The 27983-nt window shown below is 35.8% G+C and overlaps 1 protein-coding gene and 2 pseudogenes across 17 annotated transcripts in view; 1 reads left to right on the top strand and 2 right to left on the bottom strand.

Annotated features, from left to right (window-relative positions):
* The window catches only part of CSNK1G1 (casein kinase 1 gamma 1), a 149309-nt gene that overhangs the window by 61593 nt on the left and 59733 nt on the right, over window positions 1–27983 (top strand). For all 17 annotated transcript variants that reach the window (XR_012073247.1, XR_012073248.1, XR_012073249.1 and 14 more), the window contains 2 exons: window positions 15228–15268; window positions 20709–20778. Coding sequence is in view for 13 of the 17 variants with exons in the window: in XM_072962253.1 (XP_072818354.1) it covers window positions 15228–15268; window positions 20709–20778 (111 nt within the window). In the remaining 4 variants the exon portion in view is untranslated. The remainder of the gene's footprint in view (window positions 1–15227; window positions 15269–20708; window positions 20779–27983) is intronic.
* On the bottom strand, window positions 6266–6365 carry LOC116281237 (U6 spliceosomal RNA; annotated as a pseudogene).
* LOC107034093 (large ribosomal subunit protein eL33 pseudogene) lies at window positions 11106–11437 on the bottom strand (annotated as a pseudogene).

Genomic DNA, 27983 nt, shown 5'->3' on the forward strand with positions numbered 1-27983 from the left:
AATAAAAGGAGGGAGGACATGATGGAGTTGAAACAGATCTGCAGGTTGTTTTTAGTTTTGGTTTTTTTTAAATTTTGAGTCTTTTTGCTGAATCAGGTCTGGAAAGACTCATGTAAACATTAAGATACAAATGATTAAGAATGGAGAATTCTTAATTCTCCAGAATTAAGAAAATGTATGTCCCTAAGTCTACAGATAACAGCTTTTTTTCTTCTTAGTTGCAAGAATAAGCAGATAGGTGATTTCATGTCCGATAGGTGTATGCTTATGTTTTAGGAGACCCTTTAGACTACATAGTCTTACACGTGATTTTAATAATCTTTATACTATCCTTGTGAATAGGGTATTGTTAAGAGAATATTTTTACTTACAAACAAGAAAATGGAGGCACAAAGAATTTACCTTCTTACTGTTTTCTGTCTTTGGTATCTGGTGAAATATGCAGAAGTACATTAGCACAGAAGGATGTTTCTGATGAAGGTAAATTGGCCAAGGGTATCACCTTGTTCTGTGACACACTCCTCCCTTGCTTCTAAAATAAGACCACTGTTTCTGTGACTGAAGTAGGGTGTACATGACGACTTCTCTGCGTATTGTTCTTATCTGAATTACTTAAAGTTGAAATTTTTTGAAAAATCTGAGCGAATGTAGGCTTAAAACAAGATTTAAAAGTGTTCTTCTCTAGTTGAAAGTGAAAGCATTGTAAAATGAAATGTTTACTTTTTTATTCACAATTTCTTAGGAAATCTTAGCATTTTGAACAAGTGAAACTAAATCTATATCAGCCAAAAACCAAGCCAGTCAATAAAACAGAAAAAACTGATACACAGTCAGCCCTCCACATCTGCAGGTTCTGCATCTATGGATTCAACCAAGTAGGGATGGAAAATATTCAGGGGAAAATAAAAATCTGATAAAGTTCCAAAAAGCAAAACTTTAATTTGCCCTGTGCCAGGAGACTGTTTGGATAGGATTTAACATCGTATTTACAACTATTTACATAGCATTTATATTGTATTAGATATTGTAAGTAGTCTAGTGACCTAGATCTAGTGTACAGAGGATGCGCCTAGGTTATATGCAAATACTGCACCGTTTTATATAAAGGACTTGAGCACCTGCAACCACAGATTTTGGTAGCCATGGGGGTCCTGGAAGCAGTCCACCACAGATAGTGAGGGGTGACTGTATTGTGCTTTTACAACTTTGTTAAGGTTTTCCTATAAATTTGCAAATTTTTAGGGTCTGTGGGAGGAACAAACTAAAAACAAGTTTCAGAAGTCATGGCCTTACTCTCTTACTCAAGTGGTTAAAAGTAGAGAGTCCTGGAGTCATATTGCCTTTCCAAGTTTCATTTTTTTTTCCATGTAAGATGAGGATGATAATAATATCTACCTTACATATTTGTTGTGGAGATGAAATTCGGATAATGTATATAATCATCTAAGACAGTGATGGCAACATAGTGAGTACTTGGTTTGTATAAATAATATAAAACATTGTTTAACATTTTTACTTTTACCCAACTTGTATGAAGAAAAATGTCAAAATTTTACAAAAAAACTAAAAAGGATAGGATGGTGAATATCTGTAATACATTAACACCTAGATTTGCCAGTTGTTCATATTTTGTCCCACGTGTTTTGTCTCTTTGGAGATATGTGTGTTTACATTTGTGTATGTGTTGCAGTAAGTTGTAGTACCTGACAAAATATGTTATTTCCTCTCAGAAACTGATACTTAGGTTCCTGCTTCATAGGTAGGTAACATTATATCATTTGTTTTCCACGTGACCCCAGGTATAATGTATTTTAAGTTTCTTGGAAAACCACAAATGTATATAAAATTCTTATGCTAATAGTATTGTAGTTTAAATTTCTTTTGGAATTGCTCCCTCTTCGTTCTGATTCAAGCAGAATTTCTTGAGGGTAAACAGCTTTAACGGCTCTTGAAGGAGGATTCTTTCCGTCAATAGCACAATCCATTAAAAAAAATGGCAGGAGCAAACAGTTTTAATCGCGTATACCGATGCACAGACTGTGTCAGATTAACTCGGTGACTTCAGAGGTATCACTGGATACATGCACTGACATTTTGGCTAATCAGGATAACTTAACAGTAAAATTTTCAGGATTGCTAAACCAGTTTGGAATTGTTCAGCAGGACTATGAAACTAGGGTGATTATGGATTTGATTATGAGGATCAATATTTACATGATGATCGTGCATACTTCTTCTTTTTTTTTTTTTTTTGCAGGGGGAGGTCATTAGGTTTATTTATGTAGTTTTTTGATGGAGGTACTGGGGATTGAACCCAGGACCTTGTGCTTGCTAAGCAAACGCTCTACGACTTGAACTATATCCTCCCCCGATGATTGTGCATCCTAAGGAGAAAACTGTATGAATTTATGGCCCTACTTTTCCAGAAAAAGGCAAAGCTCTTATCAAAGGAAGTAGAGTTCACTGCCAGCCATAGTGGGGTCTCAAAGTACAGGTCATGCTAGGTTAATTAAGCTTTTTGCTGAGTTAAGGTTACTAGGACAAGATAATGCTAAAGGTATATATTTTTTGTAATTTAATTTTAATGAAAATAATTATGTGACATCAATTTTAAAGACCTGATCGGTACAGGTAAGCATTTCAACTCTTTTAACCATGTCCTGTAGATACCTTCTTTTTTCTAAATATTTTTTCCAATGTTAGACTTTTTTTTTTAATTTCATTTTTGTTACGTGTTTATTTGGGGGGGGAAGTAATTAGGTTTATTTTATTTATCTATTTTTTTAGAGGAGATACTGGGGATTGAACCTAGGACCTTGTGCATGCTAAGCATGTGCTCTAGCACTTGAGCTATATCCTCCCCCACCTAGACATTGTTTATTGATTTTTCTTATGGTACCATCCGAATCACATACTCCTCACATTCTGCCTATATACTTATGTCATACTTTAGGTTAAACCATTTTTCTGCATTTCTCATGTTATGGTTGTGGACATACTATTCATAACTGAGCTATGAGAGCCCTATTGTATTTCCTTCCTAGTACATCCCCACCCTACCCTCCTCAGAATTAAAAATTTCTGATACTTGATTTTTAAAAATGTTCTTGGTTATCTACATACCTATTATTAATTCTTCCTCTCAAGTTTCCAACAAAATTGTAAAATTTCTGTCAATATAATTAGATAATCTAAGCATTTAGATTCCTCTTCTCCAGTACATATCTGTCAGCTATCTCATGTCGGCTAAGTCAGTTACCACTGTTGGCTGTTCATTTCTTATCTTCCAAAGTGTTGGCATCTCTATTCTGCTGTTTTCTTACCTGTTTTTACTTTTTCTTTTTTCTTTCTTTTGTCATTTCATTGGGCTTTTGGAAGGGAATAGAGTAAAATGCCTACATTTTATCTTCCATGTTAAATCATATGTCTTTTTTTCCCTTGTGTTTTTCCTTGGTTTTTTTTTTTTTCAGATGTCTCTTTTATCATGTATTTTTACTCAGCAAAGTATTTATTTGACACACTTTTGTGATGTTCTGGTAACAGATACAGAAATGTAAGCTGGTGGATAAGTTAATGAAGTAGATTTGTAGTTGTTTTAAACACTTACCCAAATGAATGGGATGGATCGTTGTCATCACTGATGCTGAACAATAGAGCTCTGTATTTTGGTTCCATTCAGTTCAATTGGGAATTGGTTAGAGATCTTTGAAGAATATACAAATAGAATCATCATAGAACACAAAGTTTGAGGTGGGTTAGCTAATACAGTGACTGGTTAACAGAAGTAAGATTCAGTATTATGTTGAATAAGCAATGCGTTGAACGAAAGACCTGATTGTGATTCAAGAACCCTACTCTATAATTTCAAGCCTGATAACTAGATTAGCAGTACTTATATGGGAAAGATGGCTGTGAGTTTACTGTGAGACAGGAGTGGGATTTACCCTGCCAAAAGCTTATAGTTAACTTAGACTGATTTACTAGATATGTAAAGTCAAGATCAACCAGAGTAATAGTTACTAAAGTTTTGGACCTCTGAATAATTTTGGCGTTGTCTAGTCCAAGGTTTATCATTTCAAAACTGAAAGAAATTACAAACTAAGTGATTTGGTCCAGGTAAAATAAAGTGGCTTGCCACAGAGTTGAACTGGACCCCAGATCTGGGACATTCTTAGACAGATATTCTATTATATATCATGTAGTTATATCACTAATTGATTACATATGTAGTTGAAATACTACATGCTGGAAAAAAAACATTAAATTGGACATGAGAATTAATTTCTAATTCCAAAGGTGATAATCATAGATGTTCAATATAATTACACCTATTACCAAGAAAATAAATACAAAGTATAAAATAATAGCCAATAATCTTTCTTTTTATTTTAATAAGGTACAGTGAGAAATCAGGCTAGAGATGTAAACAGAATCTGTTCTTGACTGGCTGTGGGCCATGATGTAGATTTTGGACTTTGTTCTATAGGCAATAAGAAAAAAAAAACCTTGGAAGGAATTGCACGTCATGTTTTCCACCCCGCCCCAAAGGTCATAAATTAATTAGAACTTCTGATCTCACTCCCCCTCCACCCAAAAGGTACAAGTTTTCTGGATTTAATTTTTTTATATGGTTAAACATGAAGCAAATTTTATCTGGTGGTACTGATATCTAAAGGGTAATAGTGGAAGTTCTTCAGTTACCTGGGTGGTAAAAAGCTGAAATAGTAAATGCCTTGTGATACAAGTAATTCTTAGTGTTTCTTTGATTAAAGGGCTCATCTAGGTAGTTTAGGCTAATGTTTGTATGTTTGTACTGTGAAACTAAAAGTTGACCTTTTTTTTTTTTTGAGGTTGTGTTGCTCCTTTTCTACTTTGTTTTATAAACTACTTCGGAGATGGACTAATCTAGATAATAATTGAATTCGGATTTGAACATGTAGCCTATAGAGTGAAGTGTAATTCCAATTCATGAAGCTTGTTTTGTTTTGTTTTGTTTGGGTTTTCGTTTTTGTTGACAGAATTGTAACGTCACACAAAATTAGAGCAAAGTCTTTGTTCATTTGTGCAAGTCTAAATGGATATATGAGTATATTCACATGCATATGCATATATGTGTGCTTTGTTCTAAACAAAGTTGGATATGCTTTGAGATTTTGTATTCTTATTTACTAAATTCCTATGTGATTTTAATAATTGTAAGTTTAATGGCTATTCTGTTTCTGAAAGTGGATTGCCACATTTGTAAACATAAAATTGGGCTTCAGTTACTTCTAGGTTTTATTAATATTATAAGTAAATACTACAATAAACATTTTCATAAATGTAGATTATTATCAGAAATACAGTACATCATCCTTTATAGCTTGCTACATAAATTATATAGGGCAGAAAATGTATACATCAGTAATAAAAGTATAATTTTCTGCAGTTTTCTTCTCTAAAATACTCATATTTCAGAATAGACAAGACTAAATGTATTCTTTCACAAAACTTTATATAGAATATAAGTTAACATTAATGTAAATTAGAATTATAAGTTACATGTCCTAAAGTTTTTAGCCATGTTATAGTAAAACTATATGTGGTGGTGTTTTTCTTAACAAGCTGTAGCTCTCTGCATCAAAACTGAGGACCAGAAAACAAACTAAAACACCAATAAAAATTAAAAATGTCTTAGCCGTCAAAATAGATATTTTAGGATCTGTGTAAAGTTCCTGTTCTTTAGATCTTTAGTCTTTCCCTTATTTTATATGAATTTCTAACCAGCCTATTAGTTTTCTCAGTCTTCCATAGAATAGAAACACAGAAAGAAGAAGGTATTAACGTATATCAAAAAAATGATCACTGATAGACTGATAGCAAGGGAGGAAACAAAGTACACAAAGCAGAACAGTCTGGGCAGAATAGCTTTACATACTCAACTAACCCCTAAGGGTGTTGCTCAAGTTGTGTAATATAATTATTCATCTTGACCAGATATAATAAGAAAAAAATCAGATATTCTTAAAAAGTTTTTATTGAGGTATAATCAACATACATTAGCTTCAGGTATACAACATAATGATTCATTATTTGTATATATTGCAAAATGATCACAGTAGTCTAGTTAACATCCATCATCACACATATTTACAAAATTTTTCTTGTGATAATAACTTGTAAAATTTCCTCTTTTAGCAACTTTCAAAATATTAATGATAGTCATGTATATAATGCTGTATATTACATCCCCATTGACTTATTTATGTCATAACTGAAAATCTGTAAATATTTGGAACGCTTCATGAATTTGCATGTCATCTTTGTTCAGGGGCCATGCTAATCTCTGTATCAATTTTAGTAAAGAGTATGCTACCAGAGTGAGCACCCGATACTCCCTTTGTGAAACATGAAACTTTAGAAACATTTCCATTGTAAATGATTTTACTTTTTAATTTTTATTGAAGGAGTATCACTTACATGAAAAATTCATTTATATAAAAGAGTTCCCTGCTTGAGTTTTAAGAGATACAAATACTTCTCCGATTAAAAGACATACTATGTTTCTAGGAATGGATCATGAGAGGAGGTCTGAATCATTATTATACAAAAGTATGTTTAATCCAAAAATGAAAGTAAGAAAACAGTTCCATTTACCATAGTATCAAAAGAGAATGAATTTAACAAAAATGAGTGTAAAATTTATACTTTGAAAATTACAGAACACTTTTGAAAAGAATTGAAGAAGACCCAAATACATGGAAAGACATTCACATTCAGGGATCAGACTTAATATTGTTAAAATGGTAGTAATCCTCAGATTGGTTTACAGAGTCAACACAATCCCTGTCAAAATCCCGGCTGGCTTCTTTGTAGAAGAAGACAGGCTGATCCTAAAATTCATATGGAGTTGCCGGGGACCTGAAGAGCCAAAACAATATTGACAAACATAGCCCAAACTATAAAACTCTTAGAAGAAAACATAAGGGTAAAATGAACCTTTATGCCTTCAGATTTGGCAGTGGACTCTTAGATCAGACACCAAAAGCACAAACAAAATAAAAAATATATAAATTTCGTCAAATAAGAATTTTTGTACTGCAAAGGACACCATTAAAAAAACAGTCCATGTAATGGGAGAAAATATTTGCAAATCATATCTGATAAGGGACTATTATTTCAAGTATATAAAGAACCCTTAATCTCAGCAATAAAAAGACAACCCCTGTTAAACAGTAAGTTTATACTGTATTGCACAGGGAACTATATTGAATATCTTGTAGCTTTTGGTGAAGAGGAATATGAAAACAAATATATGTATGTTCCTATATGACTAAAGTATTGCGCTGTACACCAGAAATTGACACAACATTGTAAACTGACTCTACTTCATTAAAAACAAAACAACAACAACCCCATTTCAGAATGGGCAAAGGATTTGAATAGACATTTCTCTAGAGATGACGTAGGAATGTCCATTAAGCATATGAAATGATGCTCAGCATCATCATTCACTGGGGAAATGCAAATCAAAATTACAGTGAAATACCACATTGTACCTACTAGGATGGCTAGAATCAAACAGATAATAAGTGTTGACTGGTGAGGATGTGTAGAAATCAGAGACCTCATATGCTGCTGAAGGGAATGTAAAATGGTCCAGCCACTTTGGAAACAGTCTGACAGTTCCTCCAAAAGTTAGATGTAAGAGTTACCATTTGTTGTAGCAGTTCCACTCCTAGGCATATACTCAAGAGAAAACATATATTCACACAAAAACATATGTGAATATTCATAGCAGCATTGTTCATAGCTAAACAGTGGAAACAAACCAAATGTCCATCACCTGATTAACAGATAAACAAAATGTGGTGTTATTTGGCCATGAATGAAAGAAATGAATCAAGGATGAGGGAGCGAGAGAGGCCTGGAAAACATTTTAACATTGTCTAAAATAGACATGAGTTAGCATATTAATAGGAAACATGCCCTCATCATTACCAGTAATGTTAAACAAGATTTTAGAAGTTTTTTTTATAATAAACTAGTTACTGGTTTTTGTAAATATTCTCTTCAAAAAACTTGGCACAAGAAGGAATCGTCCTTGCTGTTGACATTTGGGAAATGTTTCTGCATAGTATACTAATACACTAGTAGAATTAAGTTAGTAAAAATGAAAAAGACCTCTGGCTTTTTTCTTGAAAGTTGTAGTGTTAATTATCTTTTTACCCCTGACATTCAAGAGATGCTGTCTGGGTGGTGGAGACAATAGGCCAGCCTCTTTTCCCTAAAGAGACATGGTAACCAATCTGAAAAGTGGTTTCTTGTTTTCACTACTATTTGCCTCTAATTCATTTGGCTGGATTTTTTTTTTTTAACTAGTTCTAGGTTGTAATTTGTAAATGTACTACTTTGAGTTTAGGATAAGAAAATGTGACAGCTGGAAATCTAAACTGGGAACCTGAGGTTTGTGTGTTCCTTTATCAGCGTGACTCTGAGAACTGAGACCTGCTGGTTCTTTGAAGTAATGCTGTCTGATGAAGCTTTCGGTAAATGTTGTCTCTGTAGGCAATTTACTGAGACAGGAAGTCTGCATGCAGTGGGTTTTATGGGTAGCTTCACATCTAGGGCAGCTGCTTCAAAAGGACTGAGTTTAGCTTTAAGCTCCAAAAACTACTGTGTAATGCGGTTTCTTTACCATTAACAATAAAAGAACCCACAGCCAGGAAGTGACCTTGGGAAGCATTGTGGATTTTGTGCAACAGATACTAAAATGTTTGGGAGTATGGGGTTATGCCATCTCATCAGTGGTATTTTTCTGTTCATTCAACTGTCTGCCTTTCTCACAGTTAGTGTTACATCATTCATATATACATATATATATATTTTTTTTTTAGCAGAAGCAGTCATTCATTTTATTTTTTTCTTCTGTTTATATGGAGATTTTTCTTGTGGCTTTATTTGTATAAGACTTTATGCCAGAGTTCAGTGGATGTTCTGTGGGAGTTATTCCCCATGTAGATATATTTTTGATGTATTTGTGGAGAGAGGTGAGCTCCGTGTCTTTCTACTCCACCATCATGAAGCTCCTCTTAATTCCGTTCATTTTAAATGGGAGGATTTTAACCCTCTATCTTTGTTATTAAATTCTTCCAGAGCAAAAATTTTGTATATCACCGAGGCTAGTGGCTGAGTGATTGTCTAGCCTTCCACATGACTGTGTTTTGTGTTGACCTCTTCAGTCTTAATGATGCCCCCTGGCAAAGGAATTCATTTGAACATAGCTCAGGAGAATTATCTAGTCACCTCCAGGGCCTCTGAGGAATAAGGATAATTGCTTTGTAGAGGTTGCCATGTGTTCACTTTTTGGAAAGTAAGGAGAGAAAGTAAGTAAATACAAGCAAGCTAGCACTCTGTGACGGATCAGACATCATGTTTGGCGTTACATAGGCTGTCTCATTTATTATACTTCTGTGATTTTATTCTTCCATCCAGATACAAAAATTGAAGCTGAAAGGCGTTTCATAATTTGTGTACTACTTTTAGGTTTAGTGAGAGCTTGGAGGAAGGTGTCATGGTAGAGTGGATGATCATTGCCTGCTCTCCTGGTCTTCCTTCTGTTCTCCACTAATTAGAGCTTCATCTTTAACCCTTCTCTTTTCCTTTTCCTTCATGCTTATAAGTAATCCAAAGGTTGTTAGTTTTTTCTTCTAAATACCTTATTATAAATATTATTTTTAAGTTATCTTCCAGGAATTATTGCATCCTTCCTGCAGTAATAATAGAAGTAATAAAAGTTAGGTTCATCTGGCACTTTGCAGTTTACAAAGTACTTTCACATATTCTGACTGATGTAATCCTCATAACCACATGGTGTGGTAGATGTCATTCTTTAAATGTTCTGCTATAAAAACTTCCTTTTCTTCTTCTTCAAAGGTATTCTCCTGTCTTCTATCTTATACATCGGATCCAGATTGATATTTTTAAAATACAACCTTCACCATTATTCTTTTTCTTTTATTACAAGACCTTTGGTGGTTTCACAGCAAGCTGAATAATGAAGTCAAAACTCCTATATTACATTTAGCATCATCCATAATCTGATTCTAAACTAGCTTTCTTTTTTTTAATTGCCCTAGAACTTCATCAGAAGAACCTTCTCAGTATATCAGTCAATTTGGTTCACTTCAGCAAGTGTTGTTACCTACTACATAGTAAATACGATGTTTGTTGTTAGAGATAAAAAGTTGAGTTGAACATTCTTGTCCTTAGGCCATTCACTGCCTAGGAGAAGTAAAAAGCTATGTGCATAATTAATAATAATATATGTGGAAGTTTATGGAACCGGGTGTGTTGCCTCAGTTTTAGAAGTATATTTAGAAAAGGGATTTTTTTTAAAGGGATAAAAACCACAAGGAACCAAAAGAATGGGAGAGAAGATAAAAATAGATGAGAAATTTTAACAAAATTTTGGAAGCTAGAAAGCAGCAGCAGTTAAGTGGTAACTGATGGGGCAGTCCAGAGAAAGCTGAATGATGAAAAAGATAGGCCAGTTTGTAACAAAAAATACACCAGATAAGTTCAAAAATTAGAGACTCTAGTATTTCAGAAAGCTAGGATACAGGAGGAGCTAAAAACAGGAAGATTAGCTGCAAGTCTATATATGAAGTAGTTGGACTGCTGAATCCCCTCCTTCCCTGGCATCACCTGGCAGCTACCTTACCCACCTTCACAGGAGTTCACTGAACTGCACTGTGAGAAGTGGGCTGCCCAGCTGAGCACAGGGAAGGGGAGGAAAAGATTACTGATTGGTGAGATGCCCTAGACTCTGGAAGAAGCAGATCCATAGGTAGGTGCCTGGGATTTCTTTGAACTCTTGAATTTTTTTCTTCAAAGGAAATGATGCACAGTTTCTATAATTAGCAAGTTTGTTTTACTGTAAAAAAAGATCTTCCCAAATCTTCAAAAAAAAAGATGAGGATTTAGGAAAGTACCTCAGAATAAGAAGCTGGCATCCAAGGTTATTCACACCCTGTATGTGTTGGATTTTTCTGGCTTCATTTCCTTTTTTTTTTTTTAAACAAGAGAACAGACCCACATTTTTATTTATTTACTTTTCAGTAAGTTTAAATCCTTGAGGGGCACAGCATCACAGATTCTGTGTTCAGTGGCCTTAGCGGGAAGGTTGCTTTGAAATTTGGCATGAACCACGCCACTGTTTCCATGAACGCGAGTTACCTTTCCCCATGTTACTCTGGTTTTGTTCAGTTTTCCACCAGGAGTTACTGTATTTTTCTTTGCTTTGTGCACATACGCACATCTCTTGCCTGGATAGAATTCAGTTTCATCTTGAGCATAAACACCTTCAGTTTTAAGAAGAGCTATGTGCTCCCTCTGGTTCCAGAGACCTCACTTATAGCCAGCAAAAATGGGCCTTGGACCACAGCCTCCTAGACATTTTGTTGTTTTAGAAGACCTGTTCCCAGCAGGCCTCCACAGGCTCTAGGATGGCTGAAAGCGCTGGCTTCATTTCTCATCATTCTCACCTGTGTATTTTGTGCTTCTTTCATATCGGTCCACTCACAGTTTATCACATTGTCTGCATTTTCTGTCATTTCTCCAGCTCAATGTTCAGTTGTAAGAAATGCCCTTATTCTCTCCTGTTCATCCTCCCAGGCTCACCTCATGTGCCACTTGGGTCCAAATGCTTTACCCTCCCTCTTCTAAGCTCCTCTGCTGACTTGTTCATATTATTCCTCTTTTAACACTTACCAAGTCCAAAACAGACATATAGACCAATGGAACAGAATAGAGAGCCCAGAAGTGAACCCACAAACTTTTGGTCAAACTCATCTTCGACAAAGGAGGCAAGAATATACAATGGAATAAAGACAGTCTCTTCAGCAAATGGTGTTGGGAAAACTGGACAGCAGCATGTAAAACAATGAAGCTAGAACACTCCCTTACACCATATACAAAAATCAACTCAAAATGGATTAAAGACTTAAACATAAGACAAGATACAATAAACCTCCTAGAGGAAAACATAGGCAAAACATTATCTGACATACATTTCAAAAATTTTCTCCTAGAAGAAATAAAAGCAAGAATAAACAAATGGGACCTAATTAAACTTACAAGCTTCTGCACAGCAAAGGAAACCAGAAGTAAAACAAGAAGAAAACCTATGGAATGGGAGAAAATTTTTGCAAGTGAAACCGACAAAGGCTTGATCTCCAGAATATATAAGCAGCTCATACGACTCAATAAGAAAAAAATAAACAACCAATCCAAAAATGGGCAGAAGACCTAAACAAGCAATTCTCCAAAGAAGACACACAAATAATCAAAAAGCACATGAAAAAATGCTCAATATCACTAATTATCAGAGAAATGCAAATCAAAACTACAATGAGGTATCACCTCACACCAGTCAGAATGGCCATCATTCAAAAATCCACAAATGACAAATGCTGGAGAGGCTGTGGAGAAAGGGGAACCCTCCTACACTGCTAGTGGGAATGCAGTTTGGTGCAGCCACTGGAAAACAGTGTGGAGATTCCTCAAAAGACTAGGAATAGACTTACCATATGACCCAGGAATCCCACTCCTGGGCTTGTATCCAGAAGGAAATCTACTTCAGGATGACACCTGCACCCCAATGTTCATAGCAGCACTATTTACAATAGCCAAAACATGGAAACAGCCTAAATGTCCATCAACAGGTGACTGGATAAAGAAGATGTGGTATATTTATACAATGGAATACTATCAGCCATAAAAACTGACAACATAATGCCATTTGCAGCAACATGGATGCTCCTAGAGAATGTCATTCTAAGTGAAGTAAGCCAGAAAGAGAAAGAAAAATACCATATGAGATCGCTCATATATGGAATCTAAAAAACAAAAACAAAAACAAAAACAAACAAACAAAAACAAAGCATAAATACAGGACAGAAATAGACTCATGGACAGAGAATACAGACTTGTGGTTACCAGGGGGGTAGAGGGTGGGAAGGGATAGCCTGGGATTTCAAAATTGTAGAATAGATAAACAAGATTACACTGTATAACACAGGGAAATATACACAAAATGTTATGATAAATCACAGAGAAAAAAATGTGACAATGAGTGTGTATTTGTCCATGAATGACTGAAAAATTGTGCTGAACACTGGAATTTGACACAACATTGTAAAATGATTATAAATCAATAAAAAATGTTAAAAAAAAAAACACTTACCAAGTTATGTGGTTTATTTAACAAACTTTGAGCCACCATGTGCAAGGCCATGTGTGAGGATCTAGAATACAGTCTATGAAGGGTGATAACTGAGTGTTACTCATCTTAGATGTCTGGTAACTGTGCATGGTGGATGTTAAATACTCAAATACTTTCCCCCATCTCTAGTCTCTCAGTAATCCTTTATACCGCCTCTAAATCACAGATCTGATCATGTCACTACCCTACTCCAGAACTTTTCATTTTAAACTTTAATGACGGCTTTGAGAACTTTCCTAATATGGACTCTACTTTTCTAGTCTCTTTCGCTGCCCTAACCACTCCTTGCCCATCCCTACCCCTTTCTGATCCTCATGGTCCAACTTCTAGCCCGTTCACCTCCAGACGACCCACCATTCTCAGCCTGTATTATCTGTTTTCTTATTTTTTATTGTTTTGCTCATACAGTTTCTTCTCCCTGGGATGCCTTTCTCCCTTCTTCAACTGTTCAAAGTCTACTCATCTTTTCAGACCCTGTTAGTATGTGGTTGGAGGAAGAATGAAAGGAGAGTATGTCCCTCCTGAGACTCCTGTGATTGCCCTGTCTCTTTTCTTGCTGACAGATCAGAATCCAGGTTTATTACTCTGCTTGCACTGATACTACCATCTCACTTCACTTATAAGGTTGTGATCTATTTACAGCATTGTAAACTGACTATACTGCAATTAAAAAAAAAGGTTGTGATCTATTTGAATTAAAGATCTGTTACTGTAAGCGTATGCTACAAATATTAAGTTAGTTCTTTAACAAAGCATTTTAAGGCATATTGTTCTGTAAATGAGAAAGGGGTGAGCTTTGGTGCCTCTAATTCTCTATCCCCCAGTAATTCTTATTGCTAAAATAGCGGGTGTCTCCAACTCAGAAAGACCCCCTAAACACATTTACAATCTTAAACCTGACCATTTTCCTCTAAGCAGTATGAAGTTTTTAGGGTCAGCCCTTTGCTAAAGTTGGTTTTAGGTCACAACAGTAGTGCTTACACAGTGCCAGGAAGGGGTCTCCTGAAACATCTTTGTGCAGCATCCCATCTGGTGTGGAAGAGGTCTGCGGCCAAGATAGAGTTTTAGTCTGCCTTGGAGTTTGCTGTCACTACCTCATCTATTCCTCTCCCAATTACTGGTATCCTTTTCACAATTTCATCAAATAATATTTTAAAAAAATGTTTTTGGTAGGAACGTTAGTCAGAAACACAAATTAACTTTTAGAAGCATAGTGCAACTAATATAGAGAGAAAAATGCCTGTTTTCTACTTTTGCTCCTTTGAAAAATTAGTTTTTCCTCTTATAATGGCTTCTTAGGTGTTTGGCAACCTCTGAGTCCTCTTTGTTAATGTTATTTGCATACAGAAGTTATTCCTAAATTAGTGTACTTTTCTATGCATAAAGGTACTGGGCAAACTGATAATAATATTAAAAGTATAATGGTATAGTTTGCAAAGGGCTTTCTGTTGTAAATAACCAATATTACCAGCAGCTTTTTGTTCCCAAAATGTGGTGTTTTTTTTTTTTTTCATTATCGTTGACACTGAATACTGTGACACAAACCACAAAAGCCTTATTTGTCAGTGAGTGGGAAAAATGAGAGTTTATATTTATTGTGTCAAGAGTTAAAGTCTCTGTATCTTTGAAATTCTGGCATTTCTTTTGCTTGGGTTGCCTCGTGGCTTAATAGTTGGGAAATATTAAATAACAAAATGTGTGTGTGACAGAGAAAGAGAGATTTGTTTTCTTTAAAATAACAAATTCCCATGTCTAACTTAAATTTCCAAATTCTCAGGCTGGTTTTGTTCTCATCTTGCTGGATCTCATTATCTCTGTTTAGCTTTCACTTATAAATCATGTTTCATATACGTGAACCGCATTGGGAATTTGACCTTTTCTCATGACCCTGTGAGCTAAGATTTTGCTTTGCATTTCCCAGAATAAATGTCACTAAAACATATACATTCTGCTTTTCCCCTAGGTAAAAATCTCTACACCAATGAATATGTAGCTATCAAACTGGTGAGTAGAATCTATATTTGTGGTAATTATGTTTGGTGCTCTTATCCTTCACATGTCTTTTTACAGGAAATAGTTGTAAGCCTTCACAAAATACTAATGTTTTTTTTTCCCTTGCATAAGATCCCACAGAGTCATTTCCTTCAAAGAAAAAAATATATATATATAGTGTTACAGTGGTGAATCACTGAATACTATATCACACTATATAGTTAGAAGATGCTAACTATAGGGTTAGCGATGATGAATCAAAAAATAGTTAATTAAAAAAATAGCTGGAAGGAAAACAGTTTTCCTATAATTTCTTTGTATTTTCTACATTTCACAGTGCTTTTTTTTATTATTTCCTTCTTCTTGAATATGACTGATTCATTTTTAAAATGTAAGGTATTTATTAATATACTTAGCAGTAGAGAACCAAATCTGATCATCTAATCATTGCCTTAAAAAGCTGTCAAATGTGGAAAATACATCATGAAGTCATATTTGAAGCAGAGTCAATTGGTTTTGTCAGTGCTGATCTTGTGAATAACTAACCTAGTCATTGAAAATAACATCCTATTAGAAAAGACTAATTCTGTTTGTTTGAGGATTAGTAGTGTTAGAAGAAACAATTCTTTAAGGTTGATACAAAACCATTCTAGCCATATGAAATGCTTCCTTTGACTAGTTTCGAATGAAACTGTATGAATGTCGTATGTAAGTAAGTTTTCCAGAGTCTGGAGGTAGTTTGGAGCTTTATTAATCGGAAGGCAGAGGAGTTAATAGTTGAAGGAAGCATCTTGTGATAATTGCTGTTCTTTTCTAATGAATTGCACCTACCTCATCCCCACCTGCTCTGTGGTTAGTCCTTTCCTCTCATAAGCTTGTCTGTCTGTGGAGGAGTTAGAGTTGCCTTGTGGAGAACTGACACACATCAGATTCGTTTCTCTACAGAGAGGTAGACAGGGAGCAGGTATTAAAGCAGGTAACTGCTAATGAACCAACTCTTTTCTTTTTTTGTTGTTGTTGACTGGGAGCTCTTGTTGGAGAAATGGGAGCGGGAAGAGAGAGAATGCACGTAACAGTGCAGACCAAATATTTTTCTCAGAGTGAATATTAAAGGATTAATCATATAGTTTTATTTATAGGAATTTGATTATTCTATAAACGTGTTCTCTAGTTCATCTGCTTTTTTATACTTTCTGTTTTATTATTTTGGTAAGTTGGAATAATTTTGATTCTTTGGGACTAGTAATAGGAAGAAGCAGTTTCTAAAACACTTTAAAATATTGCCTCAATACTATGTATTTGTAATTGTCTGTTTATTTACAGGACTTCTTTTGAGGCTTTCTGTTGGGGGCAATCTATTTAGATTCCTCCAGCCAGGATCATACTAGTTGACCTATTTAAATAAGCTTGCATAACATATTACTGACCTGACTGACTACTGCATTTCACTTACATTTTATTAAAGTTTTATTCTTTGTATGACCAAGAGTTAAAGCAAAAAATAGACTTCATGTTATCTAGTGTGGTGTTTCTCGGTACCTCATTTCTCTTTGAAATAAATCTTAAATAAAAGCTTTTTAGAGGCTGACAGTCTTGTCTCTGGGCCTCCTCTCTTGCTGTGAAGCTGTATTCTCTGTGGGAGATATGATGGCAGTAATTGAGCTCTTCTCATTGGAACGGCACAGTTTGCCTTAAGCATCGCAGTCCTACAAGGTAGCCGTCTGCTGTCGGTTTAGGATTTCAGTCAGGCATGTGTGCTCCAGAATAACCGTGATTCTGGCAAATGGCCAGTCCTCTGTGGCAGTGTAATCAGCGTCTGGCACAGAAATACAAGGAGGCCGTGCTGGTACTGTTTCAGTTCTGCTTTGTTTTGATCTTCGCTGTGGGTTCTTACTTCTTGGGTTTCTAGGAACATTTTTTTTTAATCAGATACAATGTAAACAGAATAGTATAATGAACCCCTCCTTTACCCCATCATGGAGATTTCTAGGGTTCGTCTTGACAGATACTTTCTAATAGTTGTTAAAGAAATTTTCTCTCCATGCTGCCTTTCAGTCTGTAGACTGAGTGTTTGCAGTGTCCTTTATACACAGTGCTTCTGGAAGAGCTCTTGAAGCTCCAGTTGGCTGAACAAGCTACTACCGTGTGCTGAAGGATGTAAGTCTTTCCATCTGTGATGAAAAGCCCCTCATGTCTGGATATATGCAATGTGTACACCCACTTCAGCCCTATAACGTGAAAGAATTTTTGCTTTTTTTAATCTGTTCACCTGTTTACTCAAGATCACATTGACTATTTCCTATTGATGTTTCCAGTGTGAAGTTTGAGAGTATTACATTTGAAAAAGGATCTGTGGGGTGGTTTTTTAATTGGCTTTTGTGGTTTGTCAGAATCCAAGACTATTTCTTTAGAAAGAACACTTCTCTTTTTAGTGTTTAGATCAACCTCTTGTTTCTTATTAATTTGTTGTCACTGTTTATTTTGGTTTCTTGTGAATTATTAGTGATTTTGCTGAAAGAAAAGTTCTGAAATTGGCTACTTTAATGGTGATATAGTAAAAGATCTAAAACCAAATGGAGACTCTTTTAAGAGTGATTCCTCTCTATCTGAAGAGATAAATGAATAAGAAAATGACTCTACAGTATATTTGGTCTTAGTTACATTTTTTGAACTGTAAAAATCTTGAGAAACTTGAAGTCCAACTCTGATGTTTGCTGATTTTGCAATCAAAGAATGGTATGAGTTTTTCATAGAGCTCCTTAGGGATTTGACATTTTCCAGTCTTCCTGAATTGATTTAGATAAAACATTCCTAGAAGCAAAGGAATAGACTAGATAACTTTAAAGAAAGTTCTGAAACTCTGTGATTTGGGGATTCTATATCTTAAGAAAAATGCAGAAAACTTCAAGTGGGTTCAGGAATAGCCGTCAAAGATGATCGAAGAACTGAAAAATAAGACCAGTCAGGAAAGGTTAAAAAAATTGAAATTACTCTTCCTGGATGTAGGAAGTCTAAGAAATGATTTTATAGCTGTCTTCTTTGGAGACAGCTGTTAGAGTGCTCACAGGTTATTCGGGAGCTGTCTTACTTTGTTATTGAGGACATAGGAGAAATCGGCTAAAATTTCAGTAGTGGAGACTTAAATTGCATGTAAAGACCCTCCAAATCATGAAACTTATTAAAGAACAGCATGAATTATTGAGAGAGGCTGTGGACTCTCCTTCCTTTGGGCCTATTTTATAAATAGGACAAGAAGGGGAAGGTATATAGCTCAGTGGTCATGAGGTCCTGGGTTCATCCCCAGTACTGCCATTAAAAAAACAATAATAATAAATTAGTTGAAATTTAAAAATAGAACAAGTAACCACTCAATGAGGACAGGACACTGTTTTCAAGAAATGGTGTTGTGAAAACTGGATATCCACATGCAATGAAGTGAGACCCTTACCTTATATCATGCAAAAATTAACTCAGAATGAATCAAAGTCCTAAACAAACCTAAGAGCTAAAACTCTAAATCTTTTAGAAGAAAACTTAGAGGAAAAGCCTCATAGTATTAGATTTGGGCATCATTTCTTGAATATGACACAAAAAGCATAAGCAAGAAAAGATAGGTAAGTTGGACTTTTTCAAAATTAAAAACTGTTATGCATCAAAGGAGTCTGAACAGTGAAAAGACAACCCATGGAATGGGGGAAAATATTTGAAAATCATATATCTGATAAAGAATTGATTTCTAGAATTTACCATTTGAACCATGTTTAAGTGTCCAGTTCAGTGGCATTAAGTATATTCACCCTGGTGTGCAACTATCACTGTCATCTATCTCTAGAACTTTTTCACCTTCCTCAACTCAAATTCTGTACTCATCAAATACCAGCATCTTTCCCCCTCTCTCCCCGGCTCCTGGCAACCACCATTCAACTTTCTGTCTCTATGAATTTGGCTATTTAGGTACCTCATATGAGTGGAATCACGCAGTGTTGTCCTTTTAAGTCTGGCTTATTTCACTTAGCATGATGTCCCCAAGCTTTCGTCCCATTTTGTAGCATGTATCAGAATATTCTGCCTTTTATGGCTGAATAATATTCCATCATATATGTGGAACACAGTGTAACCGTATCTTATTTATCCATTCATTTGTTCATAGATACTTGGGTTGCTTCCATCTTTTGACTATTGTGAATAATAGTGCAGTGAACATGGGTCTACAGATACCAGTTTGAATCCCTGTTTTCACTTCTTTTGGGTATATATCCAGAAGTGAAACTGCTTAGATGATATGGTAATTCTGTGTTTAAGTTTTTGAGAAATTGCTGTACTGTTTTCCATAGTAGCTGCACCATTTTACATTCCTACTGGCAATGCACAAGGGTTCCAGTTTCTCTACATCCTTGCCAACACGTGTTATTTTCTGTGTTTTTGATAGAGCCATCCTAATGGGTATACAAATGTATCTTTTAGGGTAGTGTTTGATTTTCTTGTTGCCTTGTATACTGTCGATTCAGAATAATTAGCTAGCCAATTCTTGAAGTTTGGTGTAGAGCCAAGTGTGGTAGTTTGGCTTTGGGGTCTTTAGAAAACTCTAATTTTGAAAATTTGAGCACCATATTAATTACATATCGTAATTGCATTCACAGTCTTTAATTCTCTTAAGTGTAAAAATAAATATACATAAGACTGTTCCTACTTCATTTTTCATAACATTGAAAACTGAAAATAGTTCACATGTCCAAAAGTCATGATTTGAGTGCATGCGCACACACACACACACACACACACACACACAGACAGACGCAATACAGCTTTACTTACTGCCTTGGAAAGATGTCATCATCACATTGTTGAATTTAAAGGCACATTACAGAATATCAAACAGTATGATCTCATTTATTTAAAATACATTTTTGAGTCTATATTATATATAAATATATGTATAAATAAGTATTTGGAAGAACATTTCACCAAAATGTTAACAGTGCTTCTCTTTTAAATAATAGGACTCAGGTTATTTTTGCTTTCTAAGTCTTTTGTGTATGAAATTTTTTTCCTGAGCATATATCATTTTTCTAAAAAGAATAAAACCATTTACTACCCAAAATTCATAATAAAACAAACAGGAAATAAATCCTGATATTTAATTAAAGGGCTCGGTATTTGGTTTCCTAGAATATATTTCAGGAGATGACTTCATGGTAAGGGAGCTATCCTTGAGTGATGGCTCATACAGCATATTTTTATTTAAATATCCATGGAAAGGATTGTATATAGTTCAGCTTCATCTTCCCCTAGGTGTGCTTTCAAAGAGAAATTGTGGTAAGAAAATGCTATCATATATAAATATCATCTCTAAAACATTAAGTGGTTTTAGCCCTGGTTTACTCTGGAAACCTAGGAATGAAAAAATCCTATTTGTCTAAATCTGATCACAATTTCTCTTCTTGGGTTTCAGGAACCAATAAAATCACGTGCTCCACAGCTTCATTTAGAGTACAGGTTTTATAAACAGCTCGGCAGTGCAGGTAAGTCAAGTCTGTTTTCTCCATCTACTTAGCATGTAGTGTAGGTAGAAGTCCCAACATATGCAGATTTTCTTGGCTCCTTTACCGTTTTTACTAGACCAAAGATCTCCCCTGCTTGCTGGGTAGATAAATACACATAGTCAACCAAAAATCTCCTTGCTCTCTGGCTCCTGGAAGGGCGGTTGAATTGACTGGGGACCTGAGATGCCATGACTGTGCCCACAAACCAACCTTTGAATGCTTTCATCCACCTGAAATACACATGGTATGGGGTTTTGCTTTTGGGTAGTTTATTCATTCTCTTTTCATTCCTTTATGTTTACCTACAGAAAGGAGGAAGTGTTGGTGATTTACAAGCTATGTTTCACCACACTGAGACTATATATTCTATTTAAAGACATACTGCTAAAATATACCTTCTGAAACTGCTTATTAACACTGTCACTTTATCTGTTGTTCTCATTAATTTGCAAGACCTATCCATCTATATGATTGTAATAACCCATGACCTTTGAGGATTTTTAAAAATTAAGTTTATTATTTTTTAAAACATTCCTGTTTTTCACCATAAAGCTCTAATTTCTGAATATCTTACTGGCTTCCAGAAAAATATCTTGACTAAGCAAATGTTACCAACCCTAAGGAGGTTGAGCCTTTGGGATACCTCTTGCAGTACATGGAATTCTTCAGTGGTAATTTCATTATTTGACATTAGTAGACGTTCCTCTGCTTTATGCTTTCTTCAGTGTGGCAGTTTTATGTGAATGACTAAAACATGGTTTCTATTTCAAGTACCATTATTGAAGGAATTGAGATTTCACTTCCTAAAATAAATAGAATTATATAAGAGGCACTGGGTGTTACTCAGGTTGTCTCACACCCTGAGCATGACAATAATCAGCCACAGTCATAACCTAGGGAGGCCAGGATGGGCGTTTGTCTTTCATTGGAGCTCACATGAGTTCTTGCTCACAGTAGCCTCTCAGTATTTATTTGTTCATTGATTGTATCCTTAAATAGGGAGTGTTCCTGGCATAGGATTTAAGATTGGCAACTGAGTTCACAGGACATACGTATAATTTGAGGCTTGTTTTCTCAGAGCTAAACTTTAAAGTTGGCTGTTATGTTGTTCCTAGTGTCATAAATTTCAGGATGATAATTATCACAGCTCACTTATGATAAACATTTTTGTTCATGTCTCACAAATCTATGGCACAGGTGAAAACATACTAGATCCAGCCCAATTTAAAATTTTGAGTGGGCCTGAGGAAACTGAGCAGCCCAATGCGCAGGGTTTCCTCTGTTAAGCCCTTCTAAATAGACCAGCCACAGCAGGTCAATATTCCCTCTTCCATGTGGAACAAAAATCTCATGAACCTATTAGGTAGGAATAACATGTGGGCTGCTAGGTTCATAGTCCCCCCAAAAAGAGGAAAACATTACAGATTCTTGAAGTTTTGTCATTCTTCGTGCACAGAAAATGAGAATTAATAGGGAGAGGACTGGAGGAAAGGGGATTTTTAAACTTGCCTTTTACTTAAGGCGGCGAAGAAAAACTGGACTCTCTGAGACTGGTGCATCTGTTATAAGCAGTGGGAATAGGAGGGCTCTGCTGTGGTCGGGCCAGCTATTGGCTGACAGGCAGGTGGGTTGGCCATCGTTGGCCTCCCTCCCCAGACCTCTCTGACAGTCATCTAAAAGTCGCAAAGCCTTCTAGGTCTTAGATGATACTGGTGATACCTGACCTCTTTTCTGCTTTTTGAGATTGTCCACTGCTCTTAAAGTAGCTATGGTTTGGTCTCATCTTCTTAATATTCTTGCCTGCAGCTAACAAGGTAGCCACAAGCTTTTCCAACCTAGGAAGAGCTTAAAAGATCTGTTAGAAATTTCTACCCAGTGTAAGAATTGCTTCCAGGGTTTTCTTAATAAATGGTCATCCATCTCTGCTTGACTACAACTAGCCATAGAGTTTATCACTCTACAAAATAATTCAGTGTTGGAAAGCCTGAAGTATTGGAAGTTCTTCTTGTTGGGGCAAAATCTGCCCTTTTTTTAAATTTCCATGGAGCACACTGAGCCCTCTTTTACCAGCTCAAAGGTATTCATCACAACTGTTGTGTGCTACCCTCTCCACTGCTCACCTCCAGGTCTTCTTTTAATCTACGTATCTTCAGTTCCTTTAATCTCTTTGCATAATATGATTTACAGATGCTCTGTCATTGCTCTGCTAGCAAGCATGAATGTACGCATGCACTCCTAGTTTTGTGGTGTTCCTCTTAAATGAGCCTTATAAAACACCAGTGACCCTGGATTTGGAGACAGTAGGATTATTACCTTCCTTGATCTGGACATAATATTTCTATTAATTTAGGTTAGCTATTTTAACAGCCATTTCACATGGTTGACTTTTATGGAGTTCTACTCAACTGAAACTTTTACATCTTTTTTTTATACAAGCTGCCATCAATCAAGGCTTTCTGCATTTTTGTGGTTGTACTATTGATTTTGATCACCTAAATCTCTGAGGTGTCATCTTATTTTATCCCATTATTACTAAGTATTGAGATGCTTTTCAGTCCTGATTCTGTTACTGATGATTACATATTGACTGGTTTTTAATTGTGATATTCCCCCAACTCCATGAGACTGCTGTAAGCTCCTTGAGAACAAGGCTCGTGCCTTCTTCATCCTGGTGTCTTAAATGTATCTGAAGGCCCAACATCGCTCTTTCACGTAATAGGAAGTTGGGAAGTATTTTGGTGACAGAAGTTAGGAAGATTTGATAAGCATGCGTTTTTAGATCTTTGCCAAGTTGTTAATAAAACTATTCCCTGGAGATGGCTGAAAAAGGGAATTTATTCTGAAAGTGGATCAGTTGACAAAATAGACAAGATTTCATCGTTATCTTCCTGTAAGTGTGAGCATGAACACTGGAGCGTGTTCCTAATTACAAGCACGAGCGTTTCTCTTCCTATTTTTCTAGAGTGAAGCTCCCAGCTGCAAATGTGACCCATCAGTAGTTAATGTTTGGGCAACTAGAGCACATATGCCACTCTCTTCAGAACCAAGGTGATGCTGTGGCATTGTAAATAAACAACCATTCACACTGAAAGCACACAACAGCCAAAATAACGGAATCATTGTTTTTACCCACTAGTGCTTTGTCTGTCATTATTCATTGCTGGCCAAAGGTTTGCAAAATATTAGGTTATCAAGACAAGGAATACTTAAAAAAAAAAAAAAAAGCCCGTTGTGACTTAGAATTTTTCAAGGAATTAGTCAGTACTTATAAAATAAATGGATGAAATTGGGGGTGAAATGAGTGGTTATGAATTTAAAAAATATTGATATTGCTAATATGACCAGAGCTTGAGACTTTAAATTGCTAAAATAACAGCTTTGTGTTGGCTTGAAAGTATAACCATTCCTTACTGAAGCACCCAAGTCCTAATCATTACCTTGATTTTTGACCCCCACATTGCCCTGACTGCTATGTTCTGGAAGTTCATACCAGTTCTCTACTCATGTGTAGATAAAACAAAAATGGTGGCACTGGCTGATTGTGAATGTGGTTTAAGGGGGAGCTTTTCCTGACTGTCCCTTGTTTTCCTTGTTTGATCTCAAACTCCTTCCCTTCCATACCACTGTGTCCTCTAGTGAACAGTCACACTTCAGGCTTCGTTTGCTGATTGTAATTTTGCCATCAAGAATTTTAACACCTGATTATTTACTGTGAGGGCTGATCTCTCTAAAATAATCAGGGAAGAAAGAGGGCTGTGAGAGCTTGAAACTGAAAATGAGGATCTTGGTCTTCGTGATAGTTATATTTAAAATTTTTTTTCATTTATGGTAGAAAACAATATAAAATATTAAAGGAATATTTATTAATATTTATTTTAAAAGGAAATGTTGGTCTATGTTCTTACCACCCAAACTCAGCCACATTTCATCTGACTATTTCTCTCCTTTTCATATGCAGACATTTCATAGTTAATCTCAGTTCATATGCAACTGTATGTCATCTTTCACTGAACGTCGTAACATTTGTCATGATGCTGCATTAGATACATGTTTATAATCATTGTATAATATCCCATCAGCTTCATAGACCGTTAAGTTCGGCATGCATTTCATGTTGTTAGATGCTTAGATTGTGTTTGAGGAAATCATTTCTCCTATTGATTGCTGATACCTGAGTATTATAACTCAAAACTTTTCTTTCATATGTTCTGCCATTTACTCCCCATATGATATGATGGTGATTTTCAAATGTTTAAAGATCTATTAAATGATAGATTAAGGGTTTTATTCCAAATAATTCCAGAACAAAAATTATTGAAAGAGATTTCAGGAAAGATAAGTTGGGACTTTTTATAACACTTAAAACAGCGTGAAAGTAATCTAAATGTCATCCGTATGGATCTGGATAAATAAATGATGATACATTAATACCATGGAATTAGCCATTAAAAAAGAAAGTAGAGCCCTATGTACTAATATGGAAAGATGCCTCAATATATTTTTTAAGTAAAAAGGTTTGCAAAACAGTATAGTGTAATTATGCTTGTGTAATGCAAGAAAAACATATGTAATGCAGATACGTCCACACGAGCACAGAAAATATCTGAATGGATATATTAAAAAGTTGATTATCTTTTAAAAGAATGATAAGAAATGGGAAGTAGTCTTTAAGTTTACACGTTAATCCTTTCATATTGGTTGCATTTTCTGCCCTGATCATTATTATTGTTATTGTTGTTATCATAGTAATTAATTTAAAAAAAAATACTGGTAGTGGATTTATTGACTCTTCTTCTACCTCTTCTATCACCAAGCAACCTATTTCTGTTCCCATTTATCATGAGCCATGCATTTAACAGTTTCAGGCCATAAGGTCAATAAATGATAATAAAGTGGTGCGGTACCTTGTTTCCTTTCTTTCCAAACACCTTCTTGTAGGAAGAGGAAAAACAAATTGTGAGCTGGAACAAGCTGGCTATGCAATGGAATTTCTTATCTCTTAGGGGGAGGATGGAAGCTGTTTTCTGTTTTCAAGATGCAATTGAACATTTAAGTATTCTGGATGTTGTGGGGTAGATTTGTGCACTGAGTAGAAAGTTAGAATGTGTAACTTTTTAAGACCTATTCCTAACATTGAGACGGTATTTAAAAACAAAGACAAAAACAAAAACCCTCTTTTTAAAAACCACATTACTGTAAAAGAAGCATCCTGATGCAGATATTTATATTTGGTGTTTTACTTAGTTTCAAAAGACATAAATTTTTTTTCTAAGTTAATTACACCATAAACACAACCCTGGCAAAGTGGACACCCAGTGGTCAGTCAAACAGAATGGGAACATTATCTAGTGTTTTCCTATACTTGGATGGGTGGAAGTGGGCTCGATTGTTATTTGCAAATTACAGTTCAGTTATTGAACCTAAGATTGCTGGAGAATTTCCAAATTTATTACAGAGAAAAAGCAGTATTTTTATAATGTGAAACTCTGCAAGTATATGTAATGACTATGAAAAACTACTGTATTCTTCTTTTCCTCAGTGTTGGAACATCAAAGTTTTAGGTTTTCTCCTGTGACTAAATCAAATACCTTCTTCAGTTTTGTCTGTATTTTTGCTTTATTCCTCTTACGTTGCTGTTTTGAATTTTCAAAGCACAAAGGGCTTTGGCATTGAGCACAATTAAGCTTTCCTTTTCCAATGTACTTTTCTACAGGTTGTTCTGAGTACACAAGATTAGGGAGTCAGGGACTTAAAGATTGACTGCAGATTCCCTGGGACTTGCTTGCCCTCCTGGTAGCTTCAGTATTTGTTTGGTATAGTGGGCCCGCGTCCCAAGAAAGAACAGCTGTATTTAATCATGGTAATTAAAGGCTGTCAGCCTTGCCTTCAGCAGGCGGAAGTGCCCTGTGAGGTGTAACCATTTTACTTGTTATCTTACCATTTTCTTCAGCCATCAGTGTTGTGTTAGTTGTATTGTAGTCACGGTGGGTAAGTCCCAAACTTATTTTCCTGTCATGGGAATGTTTTTAGGTTTCCCTGTGCTCTCAGTGTCCTTTTACTTAAGTGAGAGTATACACGGTCAGTTTTCAAATTTCCCAGCTCACAAATCTGGTGTCAGAGGCACCTCCCACTTTTGCTTGTATCCTAAGACACAGGAGCAGGACTTGGTGGATGACAGGTTTGGGGCCAAGACAGGCAAAACCAGTGGCCTAAACAGATAAGAGGCCTAAACATGAGAGAGGGCCAGTTGAGCATGAAGGTTCACAGCTAGATACGGACTGGTCACATGGTAGGGGTCTAGTGTATGTTTGGTAATTAAATAAAAGATCAATAAACCAGAACCAAGCATGCAGCTGAAGTGGCAGGAGAGAGAGAGGAAGGGAGAGGGAATGAGTCAGCCTGGGCAAGAACAAATGAGAGAGGATGGGGAAGAAGGGAGAGGCAAGCGGCGGGAAAACAGGACTCTAGATACAGAAATGGGAGTGCAAGTGATAAAATCTGGGGAAGGCTTCTGACTCAGCCCGAAGGAGCAGTAAAGTTGCCTTATATTGCTGTTCTCAGAGTTAACTGTTTCTTAAGAACAGTGGTTTTGAAACAGTAGCTTTGACATTTTTAGTAAAAGTTCTACGGAAGGTTATGGTAGATTCCCACCACTTCATTTGGCATTTGGAAAGGCCTAACTGTGATGTAAACAGATACTACAACGATCTCTTGGCTTCCAGAGTCTTTTTAATTGTATTGAGAGATCCTAAAGGTAGTGGAGGAACTCATCATGCTCTGGTTAAACGCTTATTTCCACTTCCGCAGGACAACCTGCCTGAGAAAAATTCTCAAGGGCTCCAGGAATAAATATCGTATCATAGCCGATCTAAGCCTGAGCTGCCATGTCCTTGCTTTCCAGCAGCTGTTCTAATCTGCTAATGACTTTTTTGTAAAGGAGATGCTAATCCTCAAATTAGAAGAGACAGCAAGATACTTATTGAAATTTTGCAGTGTAACAAAGTCCAGGGCAAAATCTCACTGGGAAGAGAAAGCAGGTGAACTTAATATCCACTAGGTACTTTATATGGTTATTTCATTTTTCCCATTTTGAGCACAGGGATATTTAGTAACTTACTTACCCTGGGTCACACAGTGGAAAACCTGCTCTAGGAATGTGTTTGTATAAATTTTTGTCTTCTGTG

The sequence above is a fragment of the Vicugna pacos genome, chromosome 6 (genome assembly GCF_048564905.1).
Source record: "Vicugna pacos chromosome 6, VicPac4, whole genome shotgun sequence".
Classification (NCBI taxonomy): domain Eukaryota; kingdom Metazoa; phylum Chordata; class Mammalia; order Artiodactyla; family Camelidae; genus Vicugna; species Vicugna pacos.